This window comes from Cydia pomonella, chromosome 1 (genome assembly GCF_033807575.1).
Source record: "Cydia pomonella isolate Wapato2018A chromosome 1, ilCydPomo1, whole genome shotgun sequence".
NCBI lineage: Eukaryota > Metazoa > Arthropoda > Insecta > Lepidoptera > Tortricidae > Cydia > Cydia pomonella.
Window position 1 is genome coordinate 15657898 of NC_084703.1, and position 23653 is coordinate 15681550.

General features: G+C 36.8%; 1 protein-coding gene across 1 annotated transcript in view; it reads right to left on the reverse strand.

Annotated features, from left to right (window-relative positions):
* The window catches only part of LOC133516531 (dendritic arbor reduction protein 1), a 95974-nt gene that overhangs the window by 66706 nt on the left and 5615 nt on the right, over nucleotides 1-23653 (reverse strand). The window contains exon 2 of the mRNA XM_061849523.1: nucleotides 22817-22894. Within this exon, the coding sequence (XP_061705507.1) occupies nucleotides 22817-22894 (78 nt within the window). The remainder of the gene's footprint in view (nucleotides 1-22816; nucleotides 22895-23653) is intronic.

The following is a 23653-nucleotide window of genomic DNA, read 5'->3' on the forward strand; positions in this document are numbered from 1 at the left end:
TCCATGCAAACGTAGTCCTCATTTTAAGAGGAAAGAGGACGGCCGACTCTCCATGCAAACGTAGTCCTCATTTTAAGAGGAAAGAGGACGGCCGAGTCTCCATGCAAACGTAGTCCTCAATTTAAGAGGAAAGAGGACGGCCGAGTCTCCATGCAAACGTAGTCCTCATTTTAAGAGGAAAGAGGACGGCCGAATCTCCATGCAAACGTAGTCCTCATTTTAAGAGGAAAGAGGACGGCCGAATCTCCATGCAAACGTAGTCCTCATTTTAAGAGGAAAGAGGACGGCCGAATCTCCATGCAAACGTAGTCCTCATTTTCCTCTCTTGATTGTCATTTTGGAAAATATTTTTACATAATTTAATGTATATTAACCAAAGCTATGCCCCTACGTTTGACTTTTTTAGATTTTTGTATTATTATAAATTTTGGGAGCGAAAGCAGATTTTATACAATACTTTAAATGCTTCTATCTCCTATAATAATATTATAGATATACAATAAATGGTGTCATAATATTTTCAATAATCTTAATATCCAGAGAGGAAAACGAGGACTACGTTCGTATGAAAAGGTGATTTCGCGCGGGTCCTCCACTTTCGTCTTAAGGTACGGCTACGCCCGCTATGTTTTATGTTAAGTGTGGTGTGGTGTGATGCTGAGTCGGTGCCTTATAGTATATAATAGATTCACTCTATATCTACTTATATATAATTTAATGGAATCTACTACTTTTTTAATTGAGAGCTGGAGTTACCATTTTTATCACTTTGATGGTGATAACAAGATCCTGGAGAAATTGAGAAAACTCTATTGATTTGGATATATTTTTGAGAAGGCGGTATTACGTAAAGAAAATTTTTATTGTCACAACTATCACGGTGCAATAAAATATTCCGATGGCTTTTGAAAGCCATGAGACGGTGTAACTATATATTAATTAGTAATTAGATTGTATATGTAGTTAATTGCACGTGTATAACAAATGTAGCATATTAGATCACATCTTATTTAGTACGGACATTAGATGCTGTAAAAAAAGAAAGCGGTTTCCGCCGCAGTCCCCACCAGCTTTAACGTTCGACTTTTGTATGTTAAAAGAATTATAGTTAAAAAAAGTGGCGCGCCAAGCTGTCTGCTACCAGTGAAGTAGCCGACTACGACGTATCATCGGATATAACAACTTTTACAATGTCATGTTTACGTTAATCGCATAGAAGGAACGAACCATAAAATCGAGCACATCGATGCAGCGATGGACAGGGTTACCGGAAAAACAGCGACACATAACTGCTATACCATTCACTCCAAGGTAAACTTACTATATTTTTATACGACGATATCAATGATGTTACTTTGAGAAGGGATGAGGGAGCTAATTATTATTTAGACTATAGCATAATTACTACTTTGCTTGCTCGTTTGAATCGTAAATAGTCAGAATAGGTTTGCGTTTAAGTTATGGTTACACACTACTGCACACATGCATAGGTCGGGTGCCTGTGAGACGAGTGCAAATCCAGTTCGAGGCACATTGCGTCATACAAATGGAACATTTAGAATGTTTGACCCGGCGTCAAGACCGCCCAGTATCCGCAGTGCGCCACCGACGACTCCGCGTGAATTCCAACCATTGTCACGACATTACCTATACATATCTAAAACTCTGCCCGTGCCCGAGTTCGCAAAGCCAGAGCCTACATTTACTGACTCTTGTCTACTTGCTACGAATAAACTAATTATTTAAGGTGATAATTAAATGTACATACTTATTGTCTACGTAATTTGTTATGGTGGGCCAAATTAATTATTAATTTTAATTTTCAAAAGTTAATTTTATTCTTAATCTTATACCCTGCTAGAAAATCGAGCATTATGACATAAAAAGGAGAAATGAAAGGTTTTCTGTCATTCTGCACAAGTTTAACATTTTGGTATGATCCATGTGGTACAGTCACGTTTGAAAATATCGATACGAAAAATGTGCCAAAAATATGTATACACTACCTTAATATATGGGCAATAAAGTCGTGTATTATATTTTCAGACGTGACCGTACGTAGGTTTACAAATAGGATACATTATTAGGATAACGAATAAGAGAGAGTAAAATGCAATTTCATGTATGGGAGATTCAAATGAAATATCATGTAGGTACATATGTTTAATATACACAGTCTACGAAGCAAAACCAATAGCAGATATGTTTAACTTCGGTCCATCGTATAACAACTGGGTACGATTACCCCTAAGCCACGCGGCTACTGTCACATAATCTCGAATTAGTTGATCACAATCCGTTTTACTGACATCAGTACCCCTAGTGTAAATATTTTCGAAGAAGGGTTTCATGAAATTTAATCGTTAACATTTATATCAGAAACATTTCCTATCAATTATGTAATTTCTAACTGCTGAAATATGTCACCGTCAAGGAAATATGTGAAATGTCACAAAAATTATCCATCGCAAATTATTGCCAATAGATAGGTAGTTAAATAAAGGCTAGCCTAATAAAATAAGAAATATCTGGTCTATTGATATGCTTATACATATTGATATAGCCCATTTGGAGACAAAAAGTAAATAACTATAACCATTAAATTTCAATTAAAAAAAACCTTCTACGCTATAAGTATGCCAAAAAATCATTGAATGCCATATATGCCTTACATTATTTTGGAAATGAGATGATACTCATTAAACTGCTGGATTGTGTTCTATCAAACATGGCTAAGAATAACCGCAAGAAAACTCGCCTTTACGTAAAAGAAATCGCTTCGAAATCGGTCCATCCCTTGGAGAGCAATGATACGACGAGCCACAGAAAGACCCAGACAGACAGACATTGGCGTCAAACATAACTATACGAGTAACACCCCTTTTTGTTGCGTCGGGGGTTAAGAAAACTTTATTTGACGGCGGATTAGGAGTTGATCAACCAGCACTGTTGGTTTTGATATTGTTTTTACAGACTAGTTTAGTAAAAGATTTGTTAATTTTAGTAATTATATACATTCTCGTAGCGTCTCGTACTTATGAAATGAAATAAATGGTTTGAACCTTCGAGTACGCGTATTACCTAAATTGTTTGCATTGAAAGAGTCTCAACACGATCTATTTATATGGTGTATGATATTAGTATTTTACTAATGTGAGTTAATTGTAGTTATGTTTATAGAAGGTTTTCGCCAAAAGCACTATCTGGTGCCGTCTCGCAGTATACCTACTTTTGTTACAGTTTAAAGCTAACAACTACACATGCCCATAATCTTTGCCGAGTCAACTAAGTGACGTTCCGAAACGCATCACCTATACGAGTAAGTAAGTCTACTGCTATCTTGGCGACACCCACTCGGAACGATTATTTTGCAGTTGGGCAACTGTTTAGGTGCTTTACGAAAAAGGGCCCATATCGGACGCCTGAGTTATTGGTTGGACGGCGATTTCAAACAGGCTGTTAAGACTTGAATGGCATTACGATGCGGCATTTATCGGGCATAACCTGCCGTGTGCGGTCACAGTGACCAACATTTGGGAAGTACGAATACGCAGCCGTGCTCAGAAGCGGCAGAAGATGCTGAAAAGTCTCATAGGTATTGTCATAGTTTTGAGAATTCTATATGACATAACTCGACATATTCTGTTACATTGTAGCATCTTGATTATAGCAGAATTTTATGAAAATGGCTAGTCTAGTCATCTATCAACACAAGTTGTAGGAACCTTAAGTATTTCTTATATAGATCCCTTGATTTATGAAGTGAAAACTTCTTTAGCGGCGCTGTGCACTTTTTGTGATGGGGAAAAAATGTTAAACTCGCGTCAAGCGTCACGTGACCGTCAGATTGAAAATTCGTAAGACGAACACGTGACATCATGGTGACGTGCAAATTGAATGTCATCGAAGCCTTTGAAAAATCGTATCTCATTCAAGTGTGACATTTTATTTTCTTCATAATCAAAGTGCTGTCATAACGGTTAAAGAGGTTTAATCTTTGTTAATTGTGTTGTATTGTATCTTTGTGTTGTTGGGTGTCCATGATTGTAGATACTTCAATTTTTTCGTACCAAAAAGTTGATAACAGAAAAGAAGCATGATTGTTTTACTTAATATGATGGTGAAGGATTCATTAACATTTACTGATTGTGTAGGCTGTAGTCCTGCTCACGTCTCATGAATTACTCTGTATATGTTATACATTAACACTAAAATTCGCATTTCAAAATATATTTTCCACACTCAAATTTATTTATGTAGGTATAATAGAGAATTATCTCTTTTTATAAAACTGCTAACGGCTACTCAATTTCTTCAAAATATCAAAAATGCACAACGTTAATATTCAAGTTTTCACTCCTGCTGGCACTCCCGGAGTGCAACCCGTTGTGTTTTTTTTGCGTGAAAATACATGTTACGAATAACATTGATTGTTTATCTCGGAATATTGCCCAGAGAAGTAGCGTTTCTGCGTACCTTATGATCTGCCGCCGATCACTTTCGTCGTCGCTCGCGCAGGTGTCTCGGCGCCCCCCTTCCCCCGACGCCGGCAAGTAACGGTGTGTTTTGTTAAGAAAAGTCAACACACACATTGTACTATTCTAAATGTGCACATCGCTCAATAAATCATTCAATCAGTTAAACCTATGTATTTGGCTGGGTTTTCTGTCAACACTTAAGATGCCAATAAAAGTTTTAAAGCTCTTTTCTTACACTTCGTTTCGTAATCGACCCATTGAAGTAAAGAATAAATCGTGGGTAACGGTTATATGCTAATTCGTGTAACTTGAGCTCCAATGGCAGGATAGCGTTTTAATGTATTAAATGGCTGCCTCCTTCCAACCACATTTCAGGAAAATTTTCACTGTAACGTTATTTATTGATTAATTATATAATGGTATACAGGCAGAGAGCTGACATTAATTTATTATTTAACCTTTTTTTATGGTGTGGTGGTCTTCAAACATGGGTTCATACCCCGATCGTACCGTATAGAACAGAAAAAAAACATTCTACTGAATATATGTACAAAATAATTGGTTAAGAGCTTGTCGGGCCATGCTCAGTCTAGGTTTCCATAGTTACCATCCTGTCAGAATATGCTAAACGGGGAACGGGGGCTATTAGTAAGTATCGTATTTCGTACTATCATATCTTCGCAGCGCTTATTTTTTACTAAGAAGAGGAGCCTCTTTGAAACACTCAAAAAAGGCTGGACCGAAAATGTTTGCTATAATTGTCATTGAAAGAATTTATTAAATTTTACGATAGTTGACATATTTGTGGAACCATGGTCCTAAAGTTAGTAGAGGGGGGGGGGGGGGTTTCATTCGGAGTGGTTGTTTCCCAACATAACTCTTAATTAATTGTAGCTTTCTAGCACAAACGATCACGGAGCTAATCCGCGGATCCGGACGAACAGACAGACAGACTAGTTCCTAGTTGACCACGGAACCTTAAAAATGACTGAGAAATTCGTTCTGGATCCTTATAAAATACTTATACGAAATACGTTAATACGTGTGCGTTGATGTATTGTAGCTACATAGGTAGATATTTAATAATCATCTTCTTTAATCAATCTTGATTTAAAAAATGACAATAATATATTATATATCTAACAATATTTTAATACATTAAGTATTCTTTAAAGTTATCTCATTTATATAATACCGTAGATATAATTCTTCATAATTCTGTTCTTATTCCAGTTTGGTAAAAACTAGCAATGTGCAAGTTGCAGAACATTCTCACAGATTCAGCAACATTCTTGGATGTTTCCGTAAACTTACACGAGAATTTAAAGCAAATTTCCATTCAGAAAGATTATTGTAGTAATTTCTAAAAAAGCAAAACCTAGCAACGGATAAACACGTCAAGACCTGCAATCAATTTTAAACTTACAGCTTAGCGAAGAGTCCTGGACCCAGGCATCCCTGCCCATTCGCCACGGTCTGTTAGGGATCCGCAAAATTTCAAGTGTTTCTACCCCGGCGTTTTTATCTTCCGTTCATAGTTCAGCAATTCTCGTAGGCAAAATCCTAAGGGCCTGTCCTCCAAACTATGAGATTGCCGACTTAACCGAGGCTAAAAACGCCTGGTCCATCGCCTGCCCGGGTAAGGATTTTCCCGAAAATCTAAATTCCCAAAGGACCTGGGATGACATCCATTGTAAAATTATCTATGACTCTCTCTTAAGTCACAGCACAGGTTCCTCACGCGCCAGACTCTTAGCGGCGGGTACCAGGGAATCCGGCGCCTGGCTACACGCCTTCCCTTTATACACAGGCACATTTTTGGAACCGCACACTCTGCGCGTTGCAACCTGCCTGCGACTCGGCGTCCGGGTCTGTGCTCCACATAGGTGCCCCTGCGGCACTGATGTCGACACCCTCGGACACCACGGGCTCTCCTGCCAAAGGAGCGCTGGCCGCTTTTCTAGACACTCCGCGCTTAATGATATTCTCCGCCGGTCTCTTGCCAGCGTCAACGTGCCAGCTCTTCTCGAGCCTGCTAGTATTGTAAGAGACGATCGTAAGAGACCGGACGGAATGTCACTAATTCCGTGGAAGATGGGACGGGTGCTGGTGTGGGACGCCACATGTGTAGACACCCTAGCCCCGTCTCATATCCACGGCACAACTGCAAAATCCGGCGCGGCGGCAGAGGCGGCCGAAAAATTGAAAAAGATCAAATATAGGGGTCTCGGCCCCGAATACGATTTCGTGCCTTTTGGCGTCGAGACCCTTGGCCCGTGGGGTCCGAACGCGTCTACATTATTCAAAGATTTAGCTAAAAAAATAGCAGACGCCACCGGTGATCGTAATGCTGGCAGCTTCCTCGCACAGAGAATAAGTATTGCGGTACAACGAAGAAATGCTGCCAGCATCTACGGCACCATGCCGCAGGGGGATAGTTTTTAATTATTTATTTTAAGATTCGTTTTATTTATTTTTAGTTTTAGATTTTAATTTCTATAGTTTATATGATGTGTAAAGTGTATTTTCCGTTAATAAGTTTTTTATTCATAACAAATTATAATAACTGGAATTAAGTAATTACTTACTTAGTAATTTCTCAAAAAGTATGATTAATAATAATAATAAAAAAGCCTAATCTACGAGACAAGATAAATAAAGAGATAAGTATAATAATGTTACATATCACATATTAATTAGACAGGCAGAAGGAATATCTAACAAAGCCTGTGTTTATTTTATATACTAATTTTAAATTTCTGATAACTTTTCCGGTAGAAAATTGGCAACTTGGGAAACTTCTACAATGCTGGTCAAAACCAGCTTTAAGCGTAGGTATTTTCAGTTAAACTTGAAAGAAGCCTAAATACAAGCATGAACAATCATTTAAAAATAAGTTTTTTTTTTTATTTGGACCTCGAGCGCCGTGCATAAGCATATCCAGACCGAAGCGACCGATAAGTCGTTCGGACGTGTCAATAAGAGATAACGTATGTAAATAGTCGAGCAAGCATGGATGGACTCAATGATATACCTTTAAGGTAATTTGTGTAAGTTTAAAAACTTATTCACCTTTTTCTGTTTCCAGGGTACGTTTTTTTTTATATCAATAGGTAGTTTAAAAGTAATGTGCAGAAGTACACATACCTAATACATGGATAACTTAACGCTATAACCATATCACCAAAGCCACGTTTTACACGTTTTCTGAACCAAAACCTTAAAAGTTTAAAGTTGGCTCGAACGAAAACAAAAACAATAAAAATATGCGTTACAATGTTCAATTATTTTCAATTGTATACGTATATTGTTACCCTGCATACGATAGCAGTATAAGCCAAGGAATTTTCAGACATATTGAGGAAAAATATCAAAACCTGCGCAACCACAAAATCTCCCGTCGCAAGTCTCGCGCGGCGTGCCTAATCTTATGTTCCTTTCTAATTTTTTGGCTTTATGTCCCATCTTAAGAGCTCGGTAACGATTTTAGAGCAAAAATTTATAACTGATAGATTTAGTCGTTGAAATTGTACACCTTTTGTTACATAATAAAATAACAAGTATTGATTTCTTTTAACACGTTTTTTATCTTGCCTTATAATACGAGTAATAAACTAATAAGGTGCGTCCCCGGTAATATGTGACGACAAGGGACAGTTATTAAAAATTAGTCAAATAATATGGTAGTAAATTATACAAAATGATGTATGAACAGTTTCAGCAAATGCTGTAGATTGTTTAAGTATCAAAATGAAGTCAATTTTCAGAAAAATTGACACTTGTTTTGAAGTAATTTCTGGAGAACATTGATTTCGTCTAACTTTCATTTACACTTCAAATTTATAACAACAAAAATATAAATTTAAAAGTGCAAAAGTTACTGTCTTAGGTGAGATTTGAACTCACGGCCTCTGGATCGATACTCCAGCGCTCTGCCATCTGAGCCACCAAGACCTCATCCCTAGGCAGCAAATTTTTCCACCATATGGGTCTAGGGGACCCTAGTGACATCTACCGTAAGAAAGTTACACTTCTTAGACGGCCACCGGAGTTCCAAGTCATATTGGAAATTCACCAGTAACGATGTGCTACCCATACTAAATTAATTTTTAACAAAAATTTAGTTTATTAAAGTTGAAGTACAGGATATGTGTAATACAAAATTACTATTTTTAGCAGTCCCAACTTTACCAAATATACAAATAAGCTGCGCTGCTGCACAGCTGTACGCGCGTTTACCTAAACGTCCATCAGAAAAAAAACATTACTAATTAAGTGAGTCTGTTTAAAAAAAATGATGATTAAAATTAAAGATAACAAGACGTGCTAACAGAAACCAGTACTTGTTATTTCTAATAGTTAACAAAAGGTGTACAATTTCATGCGCTAAATCTATCAATTTGACATTTTGCCGACTAAAATCGATAACGGCCTCTTAAGTTACTTTTTATTAAGAATCACGATCTAAAGCCAATGACCATGTAAAAGTTTTCCAGGTTTTTTTATGTCTCTGGAAAAGGTCTTAATATGACCTATGATCGTTTTGTTTAGTAAATCACGATATAAATTGTGCCAAGTTGATATGGTTTATTTATGATAACAGGAACATTCCTCCGTTGTTCCATGTTACATCTTAGAAATATATACACCTACATATAGTAAAATCCGCTACCCATATATATTACCTACGTTTAAAATCAAAGAACGCATCAAAAGTAGCGGATGAAATAAAGCACCAAAAGTATAAAATATACCACCCTAGATCACTAAAAGATCCCTAAATAACTAAAAGTAACAATTAATATGGCAAAAGGCTCTGGCCAACATACCTGACTAATATCCTGAACAGCTTACCCAAACAAGTAATAGAAACTCTAGAAAAACATCCAGATAAAATAAAGAGTACACTTAAGAAAGCACTGATTAAAATGAATTAATTTTGTTACAAATAGTATTATAAAATCATGTAAGCATTAACTGCCAACAGGACTAATTATAATTATATACTTAATTAATCTGATAAGTAATATTACGTAAATAGTAGGTAAGACTAGTACTGGCAGAAGTGTAGTAGTCGGCTCAGCAAATGGTTTAAGACTTGGAACGTAATGCGTCTGCAGCGTCGTCGCGATACCGCGCGGCTGCTGCTTCTCCGACTTCTCCGACTCCGTTGGCGACTCAAAGCATTAAGTAATCGTTTTTTGGTACAGATTTTCACTGCTGACTGCTACTTGCTATCCTTTGTATATCTATCAACTACTTCTTGAGACCATTTTCATGAGTCTAAACTTGACAATGAATGTGTGTATTTGCATTGGGAAGTTCCTTTGGTTTCATTCCGACATGCATCATCAGAACGCTCCATGTTTGTATTTCAATGCATTGTCATCACAATTATGAGTGTACATCAAATTTCAACCTAAATAGACACCGGGAAGTGGTTGAAATTTAAGATACAAAATTGGAATCATAATACATGAATACATTTTTATAGTTACATTTTTTCTATAGGTACCATTTATTTACTTAGTTACTTTTGTCATGTTTTTATACCTATATTATTTGATTGATAGATTCAGTTTATTCAATACTACTTTGTAATATCATACCTTGTGTAATCGGTTGGCCGGTGGGTTAAAGAGAACCTTGTTGGCTTATTTTAGCTACATGTGCTTTCTGGCACGGAAATATAATGTTTATTTTATTTATTTTTTTATTATTATTTTATATCTGCTTTTTATATATTTGTGTACCTACCTTTGGAATATTATGTCCCATGATAATGATGATGGATCTTTTTATTCTGCTTGCAACATGTCTGTTTCTTTTCATTCACTAAATAGCACAATATCAGAGCTTGATACACTTCGTAACTGCTTATTTAACACTTTTCAAAACTATCACAAGAACTTCAATGTGTGTCATATAAATGCACAAAGTATATTCTTGGCCACTATAATGATTTTCTCGAGCCTTTCTCCTCATGTAATGTCCACGCCATACTTGTGTCTGAAACATGGCTTAATCTCGCGTCTACTTCCTTCGGCCTCCCTGGCTATGTCTTGCTGCGGAACGATCGTATTGGCAGGAGGGGTGGCGGTGTTGCCATATATTTCCACAGTAACGTTCCTTTTAAAATTATTGATACATCCTCACCACAATGTTCTGGGTCTATGAAATATTTGTTTGTCGAGGTTAACATTGGTGGAATAAAGTACCAGCGGACCTCGAAACTTTACTGGCCCCTTTAAGCACTGAGTATGCCCATCAGAATCACGGGGGATTTTTAATACGGACCTTGTCAAGGACAATCTTAGAACTCGCAAATTGTATGCAACTGTAGAGTCAGTTGACTTAGCTGTTCTCCCACTTAGACTTAGACCCACTCACCACAATTTAGATACGTCAGACTCCTGGTTAGATCTTATTATTGTCTCGTCTATTGATCTTTCGGATGCGGTCGGGCAGTTTCCAGCCCCAGGTTTTTCACATTATGATCTAATTTACATAAGCTACCGAGTCCGGCCTCCCAAACCACAACGTGTCACTGTCCAAATTCACAGCTTCGCTAAGCTAGATATTGAAGCTTTAAAACGAGACGCGTGCGTGCTGGACTGGTCTACGACGTATTCGGCACCATCCGTTGACGAGGCTGTGGACACTTTTAACTCGACTGTGTTAAAATTGTTCAACACACATACTCCCATCCATACGGTTAAGTTAAAACGTCCGCCTGCTCCGTGGATTACCCAGGTTGTCAGAATCGCTATAGCGAGATGCTATCGGGCATTTAGGAGGTGTAAGCGAGATTGTTGCGAAGATAAATGGAACATCTTTAAGACAGCCAGGAATAAATGCAATCAGATGGTGAGAGCTACCAAACGGAAATATATCCATGTCAATATTTCATGTTCATCACCAGCTGAAACATGGAAATTCTTAAAACAATCGGCATCGTTAAACCTACTGGTACAACTTCATCCTCTATCTCTCTGAATGATTTAAATTTACACTTCGCTAAAACTTTGCCTTTAGATTCCGCTACGACTTCAACAAAAAGTTTAGCCTACATTAGAGCCTTGCCCTATCTTTTTAATATAACTTTTTTACTCATTCAAGCCACCGACGATGACATACTTAAGGTGATAAAATCGATTATATCGAATGCTGTAGACCATGACGAGGTGAGCAGATTAATGATCGTAAGTATCTTGGAATGTGTTCTCCCAGTTCTAACATACATAGTTAATTTTTCACTCACTACTGGAGTTTTCCTTTGGCATGGTGGAAAGCCTATGTCATACCGCTTCCCAATGTTTCGAACCCTATTTCATTAAAATACTTTCGTCCTATTTCCGTTCTTCCGTTTCTATCAAAGATTTTAGAAGCAATCGTTCTTAAGCAACTTTCGTCTCATGTTATTCCAATCAAATTCTTTCTCCCTTTCAATCTGGTTTTCGCCCAGGGTATAGTACTTGTACAGCTCTGCTAAAAAGTAGTCGAAGATGTTAGACAAGGCATGGAGGCTGTCTCAGTTAAGGTTGTTGGTACTGGTCGATTTCTCAAATGCATTTAATGCGGTTAACCATGACCTTTTACTAGCCTGCCTTCGTTACTTGAATATGTCATCGTCGTTGATTCAGTGGTTTTCATCTTATCTTCAAGATCGCCGCCAATCAGTTCGTGCCGACCTTCTCTAACTGGTGTGATCTCTCTGCTGGAGTTCCACAGGTCGGTATTCTCTTACCTCTTCTTTTTTAAATTTTAATCAATATGATCACTCCTAACATTGGCTGCTGACGATCTGCATCTTTATACACAGGCGAACGTTAAGGACATGGATTATGCAGTCTCTATCATGAATAGCAATTTAAACCGTCTTTCTGCTTGGTCACGTTGTCTTGGGATCGTAGTTAATCCAACCACATGTCAAGCGATCGTACTTGGGAGCCCACGGATGCTCGTGTTGATGGATTTACATAGTTTAGCACCGATCAGGTTTGAGGATGTCGTGATACCGGTATCATCTAAAGTGAAAAACCTAGGTCTGATTATAGACATTAGCCTTACATTAGCTTTCCTTCCCCCTCATCACACCGATTTCCTGACCAACTCCTAGGTATACTGTTCAGGCGATACGCCTGTGGACCGACTTTCCACTCATTAGGAAAGGCTCAAAGTAAATTCACTTTCAAGCGCATGTTACGCAAGCATTTATTTGACAGATGTAAATAATGTTTCACAGTAGGTACATGTATAATGTGTATATGTAGATATTTAGGTAACGGATATTTATATGACGGTTTTAAATGGGTAAAATATTTCAAAAATGTATATATTATATATATGTGTATGTATGTATGTATGTATATATGGTATATGTTTTTATTTATTATAATACTATGTATTTATGCATGTTTATTTGTAGTGACTTTTATCTCTCTGTACTGATTTTCTTTCGCGCACCAATTGTAAGTTTCTGTTTGGCCCAATGGTTGACTGGTAGAGAATGCCTTAAGGCATTAAGTCCACTTTCTTCTTCCTCGCGTTGTCCCAGCATTTTGCCACGGCTCATGGGAGCCTGGGGTCCGCTTGACAACTAATCCCAAGAATTGGCGTAGGCACTACTTTTTACGAAAGCGACTGCCATCTGACCTTCCAACCCAGAGGGTAAACTAGGCCTTGTTGGGATGAGTCCGGTTTCCTCACGATGTTTTCCTTTACCAAAAAGCGACTGGTAAATATCAAACGATATTTCGTACATAAGTTCCGAAAAACTCATGGGTACGAGCCGGGGTTTGAACTCGCGACCTCCGGATTGAAAGTCTCATGCTCTTACCGCTAGGCCACCAGCCCTAAATTAAGTTCACCATTTGTACTTAATATTTTATGTGCAATAAAGTATAAATAAATAAATGAATAAGTAATGTATATAAGTAGGTAGACAAAATACTCGGAGTGAAGCTAAATAAAAGTGTGTAGAAACAAAAACACTTCTCCCGGATTTCTGACTTTACAAAGCAAAACATTCATTATAATCACGCAAACGGAAAAATGTTTTACTATAAAAACGTATTCTTTCTTTTTATCTACTACTTATGTTACGATGTATACAATATACCTACTTCATAACTGCTTTATAATAAGTTCGATTACAGATAGACAGCTGTGTATTTTTCTGATGTTTATTTTATTGCTTTGGCTGATATTGTCAGAGTTAAATTAAATGATATTTGGGACCTCTATAGATTTAGGAATTTGCCCCGAGGAAAATGCTCCAGAGTGTAAATCAAAATAATTTTGTCAAACATGCAATGAGATATTGATGTTATGCTCCTTATAATAGGCTGCGAAGTATGACTTTTCAGGTGCGGCTAGGACAAGACGCCGGTAAAGTCCTCTTTTTTTTCTTTTTTGTGTTTTTTTTTCTTTGTTGTGTTTTATTATTATTATGCAGGGTATTCTAGACGAAAACGAAAATTTGATTATTTTTGCGCTACGACGCACGGTTTAGGAGATACAGCCCTATAAAGATTTCTACATGACTGAAAAAAAAACTTATATAAACAGTGCGTCGTAGCGCAAAAATAATCAAATTTTTATCCCCTTTAGGAAACCCCAAAGTAATAATATTAAAACACAAAAAAGAAAAAAAAAAAAAGCGTAATGGCGTGCGTCGTAGCGCCAAAATATTCTAATTTTTGTTACCCTGCAATACCCCACGCACTTGACGGACTGCATAACCTATCACATTAGGACATGAAACAATCATCATCATCATCATCCTATTTTTATTATTATTTCATTGCATGTTTGAGAAAAGCACTATACATACCTCGGCGGGAAATATGGGGTTGCCCGCCTCAGACCTATCCTAGTCTATATGTCTTCGGCCGGCAACTCCTTTTGTCCCGGCCTCTGTAGTAATGTACTATTAATCAACTTAATCCAGACGCTAAGTATGTGAAACAAAGTCATTACCTAATAAGTTAGATGACATTTTTTTTATTAATTGTATCAATCGATCAGGTTTGTTTTTAGGGTCAAATGTCTATATGGGACCCATCGTATTAAAGCAATAAATAAGTCAGAAATGACAAAACGATAAGTGAACGTGACGTTACGATCACGGAGAGCCCATCTTGAAGTATGGAAAACAAGGAAATTGCGATATTGTCGGTGAAATTTTACGTTTATGTATATAGTTACTATACAATTTAGTTTTATACAAAATTTAAGAAATCGAATGGTGCCTTTACTACTAAACTTCCTTCTTGGAAGTTTAAAATACTTATTTGAAATTTTCAGGCTCCGTATATATATTTTTTTCATTTCCCTATATTACTTTAATATCAACATTATTGTGATAATTTGTTATATATTTTACTAGATTTTGTATTCAGGACAAAATGGGTGCTACTTGTGTTTACTGTTTTTTTTAATAGTGTAGCCTGCTTCAAATAATGGTAGTGCAAAAGTGCAAATACGATGGGCAGAGGCAGCGTGCGCGAGCGCGGAATGCGCGAGGCGGCGGCACTGCGCAGCGTGGCCGCGGGGTAGAAAGCCGCGCAGCGTCGCGCTGACACGCCAGTAATTGGGCCACATGCCCTTTGAAATTTGTTGCACTTCGAGATGGCGAATGCGTCGTTCCGACAACGGGCTTAACCTTTAGGTACTCTGGCCAGAAGCTGGTATACTTTAAAGCCTCCCCGTGCCGTTTCTTTGACGCTAAATAGAAAATAACTTATATGGAACTAGAGAGAACTAGCGGACATTAAACATTTTGACGAAAAGGTGATGAAGCTGCGCTGCGTTATTCTACATGTATTTAATCTAAGCTTACTTTATCTAAGATGCGATCAAGTTAGCAATACGTAATTAATAAAATACTTACTTAGGTAGTTAGGCATTTTCGTATGGTAGTAGGTAATACTAGTAATAGATTTATTCTTAAGTAAAGTCAAAACATACAATAAAACAAAGCATGATAATATTAATTACTAAAACAACAATAAAAAAAAATATGTGTAAAGCAAAACAAATAGGAAAACAAACAGATAGAAGAGTTTGAAATAGAAGGTTTGGTAGATATGTACATTTCAGCAAAAATCTTGGTTTAATAATAAAATGATTATTAAGTTATCGCTACTTTCTTGATATTGATCATATTTCTATCACACATTCTAGGGAGGGGAACTATTTACAATAACATAAATAATTGATTTGAAAGACGCCAAAACATGAATACCTACAAGCATATCATTGCATTATACCCGACCGGTACTTACATTTCATCTCTCGAGCGACGCCAGCAACAACAATAAAACATAGGGCTCTATGTTTAGGTAGATACCTAATCTACTAGTTAGTATACTACTATTCGAAAACGAAACCTGTGGATTCCGTGGCTAGCTCCAGGGAGTGCGCTGAGGGGCAAAGCATTAGGTATGGTGGCATGGGGGCAAGCGGGGCTTCGTCCCAAAGATGGTTCAAAAAAGGGATCTTTAGATTGATGACTTAGGTACAGTTCAATATTGGACTAAATCAGCGTCTCTACATCGACGGTCCGATTGATTTGAAGTATTTGAACTGTACCAGTAATCAAAGTAACTTAGAAAAAAGCACTTACATGTAAAAGACAAGTATCTACCTTTTAAAGACGTGCCGGTTTCAATGGCTATTGGATTGGCATAATGCATGAAGGCGCACCAAGCCTTCAACTCTCAAAACTAATTACATAAATGAAGGGAGACGTTACAAACAAGAGTGATTCTGTGAAACATTTGACAAGTGATGGCAGCATACTTAGACAAGCCGGCGCCGGGCTCTGCATGAACCACGAACGAACAGCGGCGACGACGGCGACGTAGGCGATCGAATCACAAACACTATTATGAAAATATGTAGGTAAGATTGCAGCTAATTACAGCAACTACCATTTTCGTTTGGCATTGAAATCCGTATTGGTTCGTTGGAGTTTGAGGACTTGCCAAATGTCATGACAAATGTTGCAACTAGCAATTTGACATAAATTAGTAGCTTTTTTGGGTAGCCAATAAATACAATAAATAGTTTATACTACCTATTTTCAAAAGGAAAAAGTAAATTATTAACTAGTTTGCAGGTCGGGTTTTACCAGGCCACGGTGTATCATGTCAAGTACGAGTATGTATCTGAATATGTAGTCGTTCAAAGAAAATAAACATCTGACTTTCTTTTTATATTAGTAAACTTTTTTGTAATTGATGCGAATGTTAAACCAATGAGTAGTACCGATTAATATCTATAAATAAAGCATACAGAAAATCTTTCATTATGAAAAATTATAATAACAAAGAGTAGGTAACTCGAAAATTCCTTAGGGCTCATCGTTGCGAACTCTAAGCGCGCTTTCCATTGAATGGAAAAATGCACTGCGGAGCCGGTTCCTTCATACCTTCCGGATTCCCAACCTGCTACTCTAGGTCAGCCTCGCGTCGCCCTGTCTCGCTCCCTCGTACACCGTCAGACGGAGATTACAAGTTCGATTTAGGGTCGCGTCGCCCTAACCCAGATTGTCTGCGCTCGGCTCGTGTTTTAGCTCTAAGATCGCCTGGAATCGATTTTGTGCTCGCTACGTGAATGGACATGAAATCTTATTCGCATCGCATATTTTATTCGGACATGCTAGTAGGAAATGTATCTTTTAAATCGATGCTAATCTAGAGAGTGAAGTAAAAGTCAACTTATTATGAACGTTTACAATCTTACGTATGGGATAATACGATACTAAATTCTACAGTGTGAATGAACAGTCGCGGCGCATTTACTTATCGACAAGCTGATAAAGTTACGGGGCAATATTAGTTTTCAGCGCTGTTTGAACATGGTATCTAACACCACGTTCGCGGATTTTAACTTTATCAAAAGTCCTGTTTAAAACTTACATTTACTTTGTGATAGTAGTTGATACGAGGACACCTATCTGTACAAAAATGTATTGCAGCTAAATACGTCAGTAAGATTTTGCGGTTTATTTTACAGATAATCAATTGACCCATTGATTTCTTATCGTCGAAGTAATACCTAGTAATGGACAAGTAGTGCGGTGGGTAAAAGTGAATGCCAAAATATTGTAGGTAGGTAGGAAGATTTATTGTGGCGAGATAATAAAATAATTTTAATTATAAGTAAGTCACCTACAGGGTATGGTTTACCTAAGTACATTAATATTTGACTATAAGTAACTTCCGAAACATTTCCGTTTCCGTTTATGGTGATCTTGGAAATTAGTTTTTATTTTTACATCGCAGCACAGTGCAGATGTAGGTACCAACAAACTTGACTAATAGCTAATGATAGGTACTTTGTACAGATACTGTGTAGATACATATAAAGGCATAATCGATCGGTATTGAGTGCGATCATTGTGTTCGTCAGTTGGACCGTGAATCCTGTCACTATCCTCCCGCCCCTCGCCCCTCTCCCCGTTCATATTATGAATCTCATTTACGTTTGTGCTTACGCAACTGAGTAAAACCACCGAAGTGTATAATGCTAATTGAAACTAAGGGCACAAAACCAAATATGAATGCAGAAGCGTATTATTAATTTATTAGATAAATCATTATATAATCGTATAAAACTTCAATAGGTGTCTTTTTTTTTATAAATGCGAATACTGATGTCGGGTGACAAAAATGTAGGAAATATAAATCTAAATGAAAAAAATATATGCAGAAGTATACCTATTCAGTTACGATTTAAATTTCACCGTATAGTTTTAAAATTAGCTTTAAAAACTATGAAATAAGTCATATAGTTCGCGTCATTAACGATGACGCTCCGATTTGTCAAATCTAATTAAACGAGAATACGAGATACGAGTCGTGGCACCCGTCTTCCTGAATGAAACGATCTACTTTTTACATAATGTGGCAAAGCATTTATCATTTATCAACTGTAGGTATAACTATATGTTTATTTTCTTTACGCTTGCACCTACTTATATTGTAGAGATCTCGTACGAATTAATAACTCAATTAAGTACATTAGTAGCTAATAGTTTAATTCCCTTATTTATGTAGTCTCCGGTACCGGCTACCGTGACGTAACGTGGATGTGGAGGAAGCGAACAATGGCCGATGTCACAGTGCGCGCGGCTCTAATGGTGCGTTTAATATTATTTTACACGCTACACGCACGCACGGGAAAACATTCCTACGTACCTAGTTCCCGTACATTTACGAAATTCACTTTAGAAATATAATGTAATAAGCTATCAATATAATGCTTGCTGGAAAAATTAAAACTAATCATTCCGTAGGAAACGGCTACTAATCCTACATTTAGTACATCTACAGTTATTAAAGAAGTCTGTAATGTTCTAAAAATCAGATTTTAAAAGGAATCAAGTTTAAAAACAATAAAACAAATCCTTTTATAACCTATACCCGTACCATTAGTCACTGACAGTGTCAAAACTGACATATACGCTGTCGAGAACGTAATTTACTTTCTATACATCTCGCTCACACTTGTATGCGAGTACGAGCGAGATGTACAGAAAGTAAGTTACTTTCTCGATAGCGTTTATGTCAGTGCCGAACTGGTGGTAGCCACACTAAAATAAACTTCGATTTTTTAGTGTTCTATACAAATCCGCAGAAAAAGCATCGAGTTCAAGCACTAAATAATGAGTAATAGGTAATAATCATACTACTTGAGGTTATAACATTGTTTTACTACATAGGCTACTCGATACACATTTGCTTACTTCTATGGAGTTCTTTTTAACCTAAACGAACTTAAGAAAAATGTATTATTCTTAAACAAAAAAGATCCGACATCACAAAATAGTTCGCATGCACGAGTTATCAAAATATCCAAATAACTATAGTAAGTGAAAATATTTTATCGATCATGTTCCAAATAAATTTTGATTGGAAGTTTCCAATGATTCTAAAATAGCGTAAATCCATATACCTATAAAGAAGGTAAATTTATCTAAACATATTGACGTCACATGAAACGTCTCTCTTGCTAACTCTATATTGCATCCGATTAGGTAAGTAGCTTATTTGACTCTTATATTAAAATAACTTCTTACGTACTGTCTACCATAGTGTTATTAAAATTAGGAGATCAATAGTCCTTATCCTTATTTCTGATCTGCGGTGGCAGCATGGTTGTATTTTTATCACCTGTCGCTATGCCGGTCACTTTCGTACTTACATACTTGGTAGAACGTGACAGGCACGGTGTGACAGGCGTTATAATGCGACCATGCTTAGCCCGCTTGTGTAGGAATTTAATGCACGGTTCCATGATATAAAAAGATAAATTGCTGAATCGTCCTAACAGAAAGGGGCATGGCACACTGTGTCCGATTCGCACGATCCGACGTGCGAGCGGGATGTGGATATACAATAATACGCGCATAACATCGTCTCGCTCAAACTTCGGAGCGACGTGCGAATCGGACGCAGTATGCCATGCCCCAAAAACCGCGCGTGCGCTACCGGATTCTTTAGACACATTGTTTCTTATATCTCCTAAATGGCATACGTATTTTTTTAACTTTGTTTTTATAAATCTAAATAACAACAATGAGCACGATAATCAGTGAAGTGTGCGAAGGAAGCCACAATTTTTATCGTTATTAGGTTGTGTGCCATGACGCGCGACTCCTGCTGAACATATCGCATCAGATTCTAATAACCCATCACGCTATGCTCCCTTCGTTTTTAGGGTTCTGCAGTCAAAATGGCAAAAACGGTGCCCTTATAATTTATTGATGATTTCCTTTCCTTCAGATCGTATGTTACGGCCATTTTACTGGAAAACTGGAATATGTATTATAAATCTATATATTATTAACTCGTCCTATATAATATAGGTCAACTTTCATTAACAGCAATTTTTTCTGATGCTATTGTTCATGTTACTTAAGCGTGTAAAACGGGCGCGAATGGGGAACATAGATTAGTAGTTACAGTTCTTTATTTTTGTAGCTATTTGAGAGCTCTACTCTATCTAAATGTAACAAAAAAGCGTTTCGATAAAATATAAAAATTCCCACTTCTCTTGATTTAGTATGTCGGTAAAAAATAAATCTAATAAATTTCAGTAGATCGCTTAAGTGCCTAAGCTCGAAAACTATACAAGTGGCACCATCTACCTACAACAATGATGAGGCATGCGACTTGGTATGAAGATGAATATATTGTAGTTATTATTTACAGGTCTCTGCACATTAATTTCGGTGGGCCGCGTAAAAACCACCAATCCGAACTAACCGAGCAATTAAATTGACGATTAACGGTATAGCATTTATATCTGCACGCTTTAACGGGATTATTTTACTTTTATTTCTATTACTTACTCTGTTATTGACGTTAATTTACGCTTAATGTGTATCTAAAAAATATACGAGATTTTTCATTCACGGACCTATGACGATGGCGTATGCTACGCAAAAGTAAAAATACTACATAAGTACCTACCTACTTGTACATGCTAAATTGTTTAAATACATGAATTAGCAGCTGTGTTTTAATAAAGTTGCACATAAAAATTTAGTTCATAGCATTAGTAAATCGTCTAGTTATATTCTTATTGTTGTTATATTGTACAAAATAATCGGTCAGTCTAGCTTTCAATGTGTTCATTGTATTATGAACAAATTGCTAAAACAAAAACCAAGTGCGTTCTTTCATTTAAGTTTGCAGTTGTTATAAGTGCAATTAGAAATTAGTAATGCAAATAAACATACTGTTTTGTTATAGCTGTAATTGCCAAAGGAAAAGGTTTTTAATCTCAAGTTACGTGCAGTTAGAGATTATACAGGTATTGTATAAAGTTACGTAGGTACCCGACAAAACTCAAGTTTTTCGTGTACAGTGGCCATCAGATATATCGGAGCGGCCAAGGTGCTCACAGATATCTATCTGAACACGCCTTTACTGGCCTTTCAAGGCGCTAGAGTGCGTGTTCAGATATTTTTGAGCGGCCGCTCCGATATATCTGATGGCGACTGTACCTATTAGGAGTATGTTTTAAATCGGAGGTACAAGTAGATGTCTAATAGTTTAAATCACGATAGTCTTTAATAAAGTAAAGTAAATGTTAGGAATAACAAAATATGGTATATTATTTTGACACAGTCACTATAAATAAAACCGGCCAAGTGCGAGTCGCACTCGCGCACCGAGGGTTCCGTTCAAACCTGTAGGCATATATTATTATAGGATGTAAAAAATTACGGTTTTCGCATTTTTCCTTTATCTGCGCTATAAGACGTTGCTTCGTACCAAATTTTAAGATTCTGAGTTCAGGGGAAGTACCCTGTAGGTTTTGATTCCCATGCATATTTGCAGAAATTTGCGCCATAAACGGACATCTTTTGATTGCATTGGCTTAGAAGTTTGATTTTTTTCACAGCTCCAAAGGACAGTAGACCTGAGTATTTTATATAAATTCTAGCTTGATACCTCCACGCGTTCCTAAGAAAAAGGGACTTGACAGACAGACAGAGGGACGGACGGACAACAAAGTGATCCTATAAGGGTTCCGTCTTTTCTTTCGAGGTACGGAACCCTAAAAAACTATTCAAACTAATTACTATACCATGCCCGACGAAAGCGCGACCCTCCATTCTCACCCTCCGTGGGTATAGGTGAGAATTTTATGTGGTATAAAACAAATGAAGTCTAGTTACTCGTGATGCTTAGTTTCGTATTTTCGTCCTTCCAAATACATGTATTTATTCATTAAAAAATAGCCTGATACCGAGATTTGTTATTTTTAAAGCTTTACATGATTTTTGATTAAATCAATTTTAAATTAAATTATTGTAATTATTTTTCAATGTTCATTCCACTAACCAACATGTTTATTGTTTGGGTTTAGATTGTTAATATTAACTATATTCTTAGGTGATGTATATATTACAAAATAATGTAAGACTTTTTAAAAGATAATATCTATAGTTATAACACATGTAACTTCAGCCAGAGGCTTATATAACAATATTTTTTTATTAATCAGCCAAGTATTAACTTAGGTAGGTTCCTTTATAATTATATTCAATACAATATTTAGGTAGATACCAGTAAGTTGGTATAACGATACAGAACTTTTGTAATAAAGTCCAACTTAGTTAAATACGAAATTGTTCTAATTATCTTTTTTAATAATATATAAAATATATATATATATATATTTTTTTTTTAATGTTCACATGTAGTTATTAAGTTAGCCACTTTCTCTGCCGATTAAACTTGTTGAAAATACACTCCTACCAAAAACAAATTGTTCGGTCTCCAGAGACTAGAGGGAAGAAGGTTTGTTGAACTGACCTGCATCTGCATCTGAAACCATGAGTCAAGGAGCCCGGGCGCGTGCGGAGCGGCCCAGCGACTGCCGCCAGGGACAATCTGAAAAATAAATAACCCCTTCATATCTTATACCAATGTAAATCGTAGCATTCGCATTATCATCGTAAATTGTAGCATTTATATCATTATGTAATTATTATTGGCTCTTAGATTTAAAACTGGCATATACTATTATGAAAGTAAAATAGGTACCTAGTTAATGCTTTTGTAGGAGGAGGTAGGGAATATGTACTTATCCTATACGTATCTCAAACTTGTTAAATAGTTCGTATTACTTAGCGAAAACATCTGAATTATCAGTCATCGTCACGCGCGTGTCTTGTCCGAAGCTGTAACCGATTCACGTGCTTGTGCTACCATTCCATGAGTACTAATTAGTGCCTTTAATTGAGTGTAAAAAACATCCCACTATTTTCAATACACTCAGTACAGCTCTCTTTACATTATAAGTCTGTTTAAAAACTAAGCCTCGATCCGACTATGATCAAATTATTTAACAATTCAAATCTTTTATTTTATTATATTGCCTTCACATCGACATCAATTCTATCTGCTTTTGGGCTAATAATAAAAAGTTGACATCGAAGCCATTCATTCAAAAGTATCAGCTTATTATGCAAATCATAAGATTGGAAACCATTTGACACTGTGTATTGTGGACAACAAACCATTCCTATTATTCATAAGTAACCGTACAACTTCTCAATTCATATACCGTTTTCACCGCGATTGTAAACCCTCCACTAACGCTACTTGACCTATGTTAACTTGACCGTACCTGTCATCCATGTTTTTTTT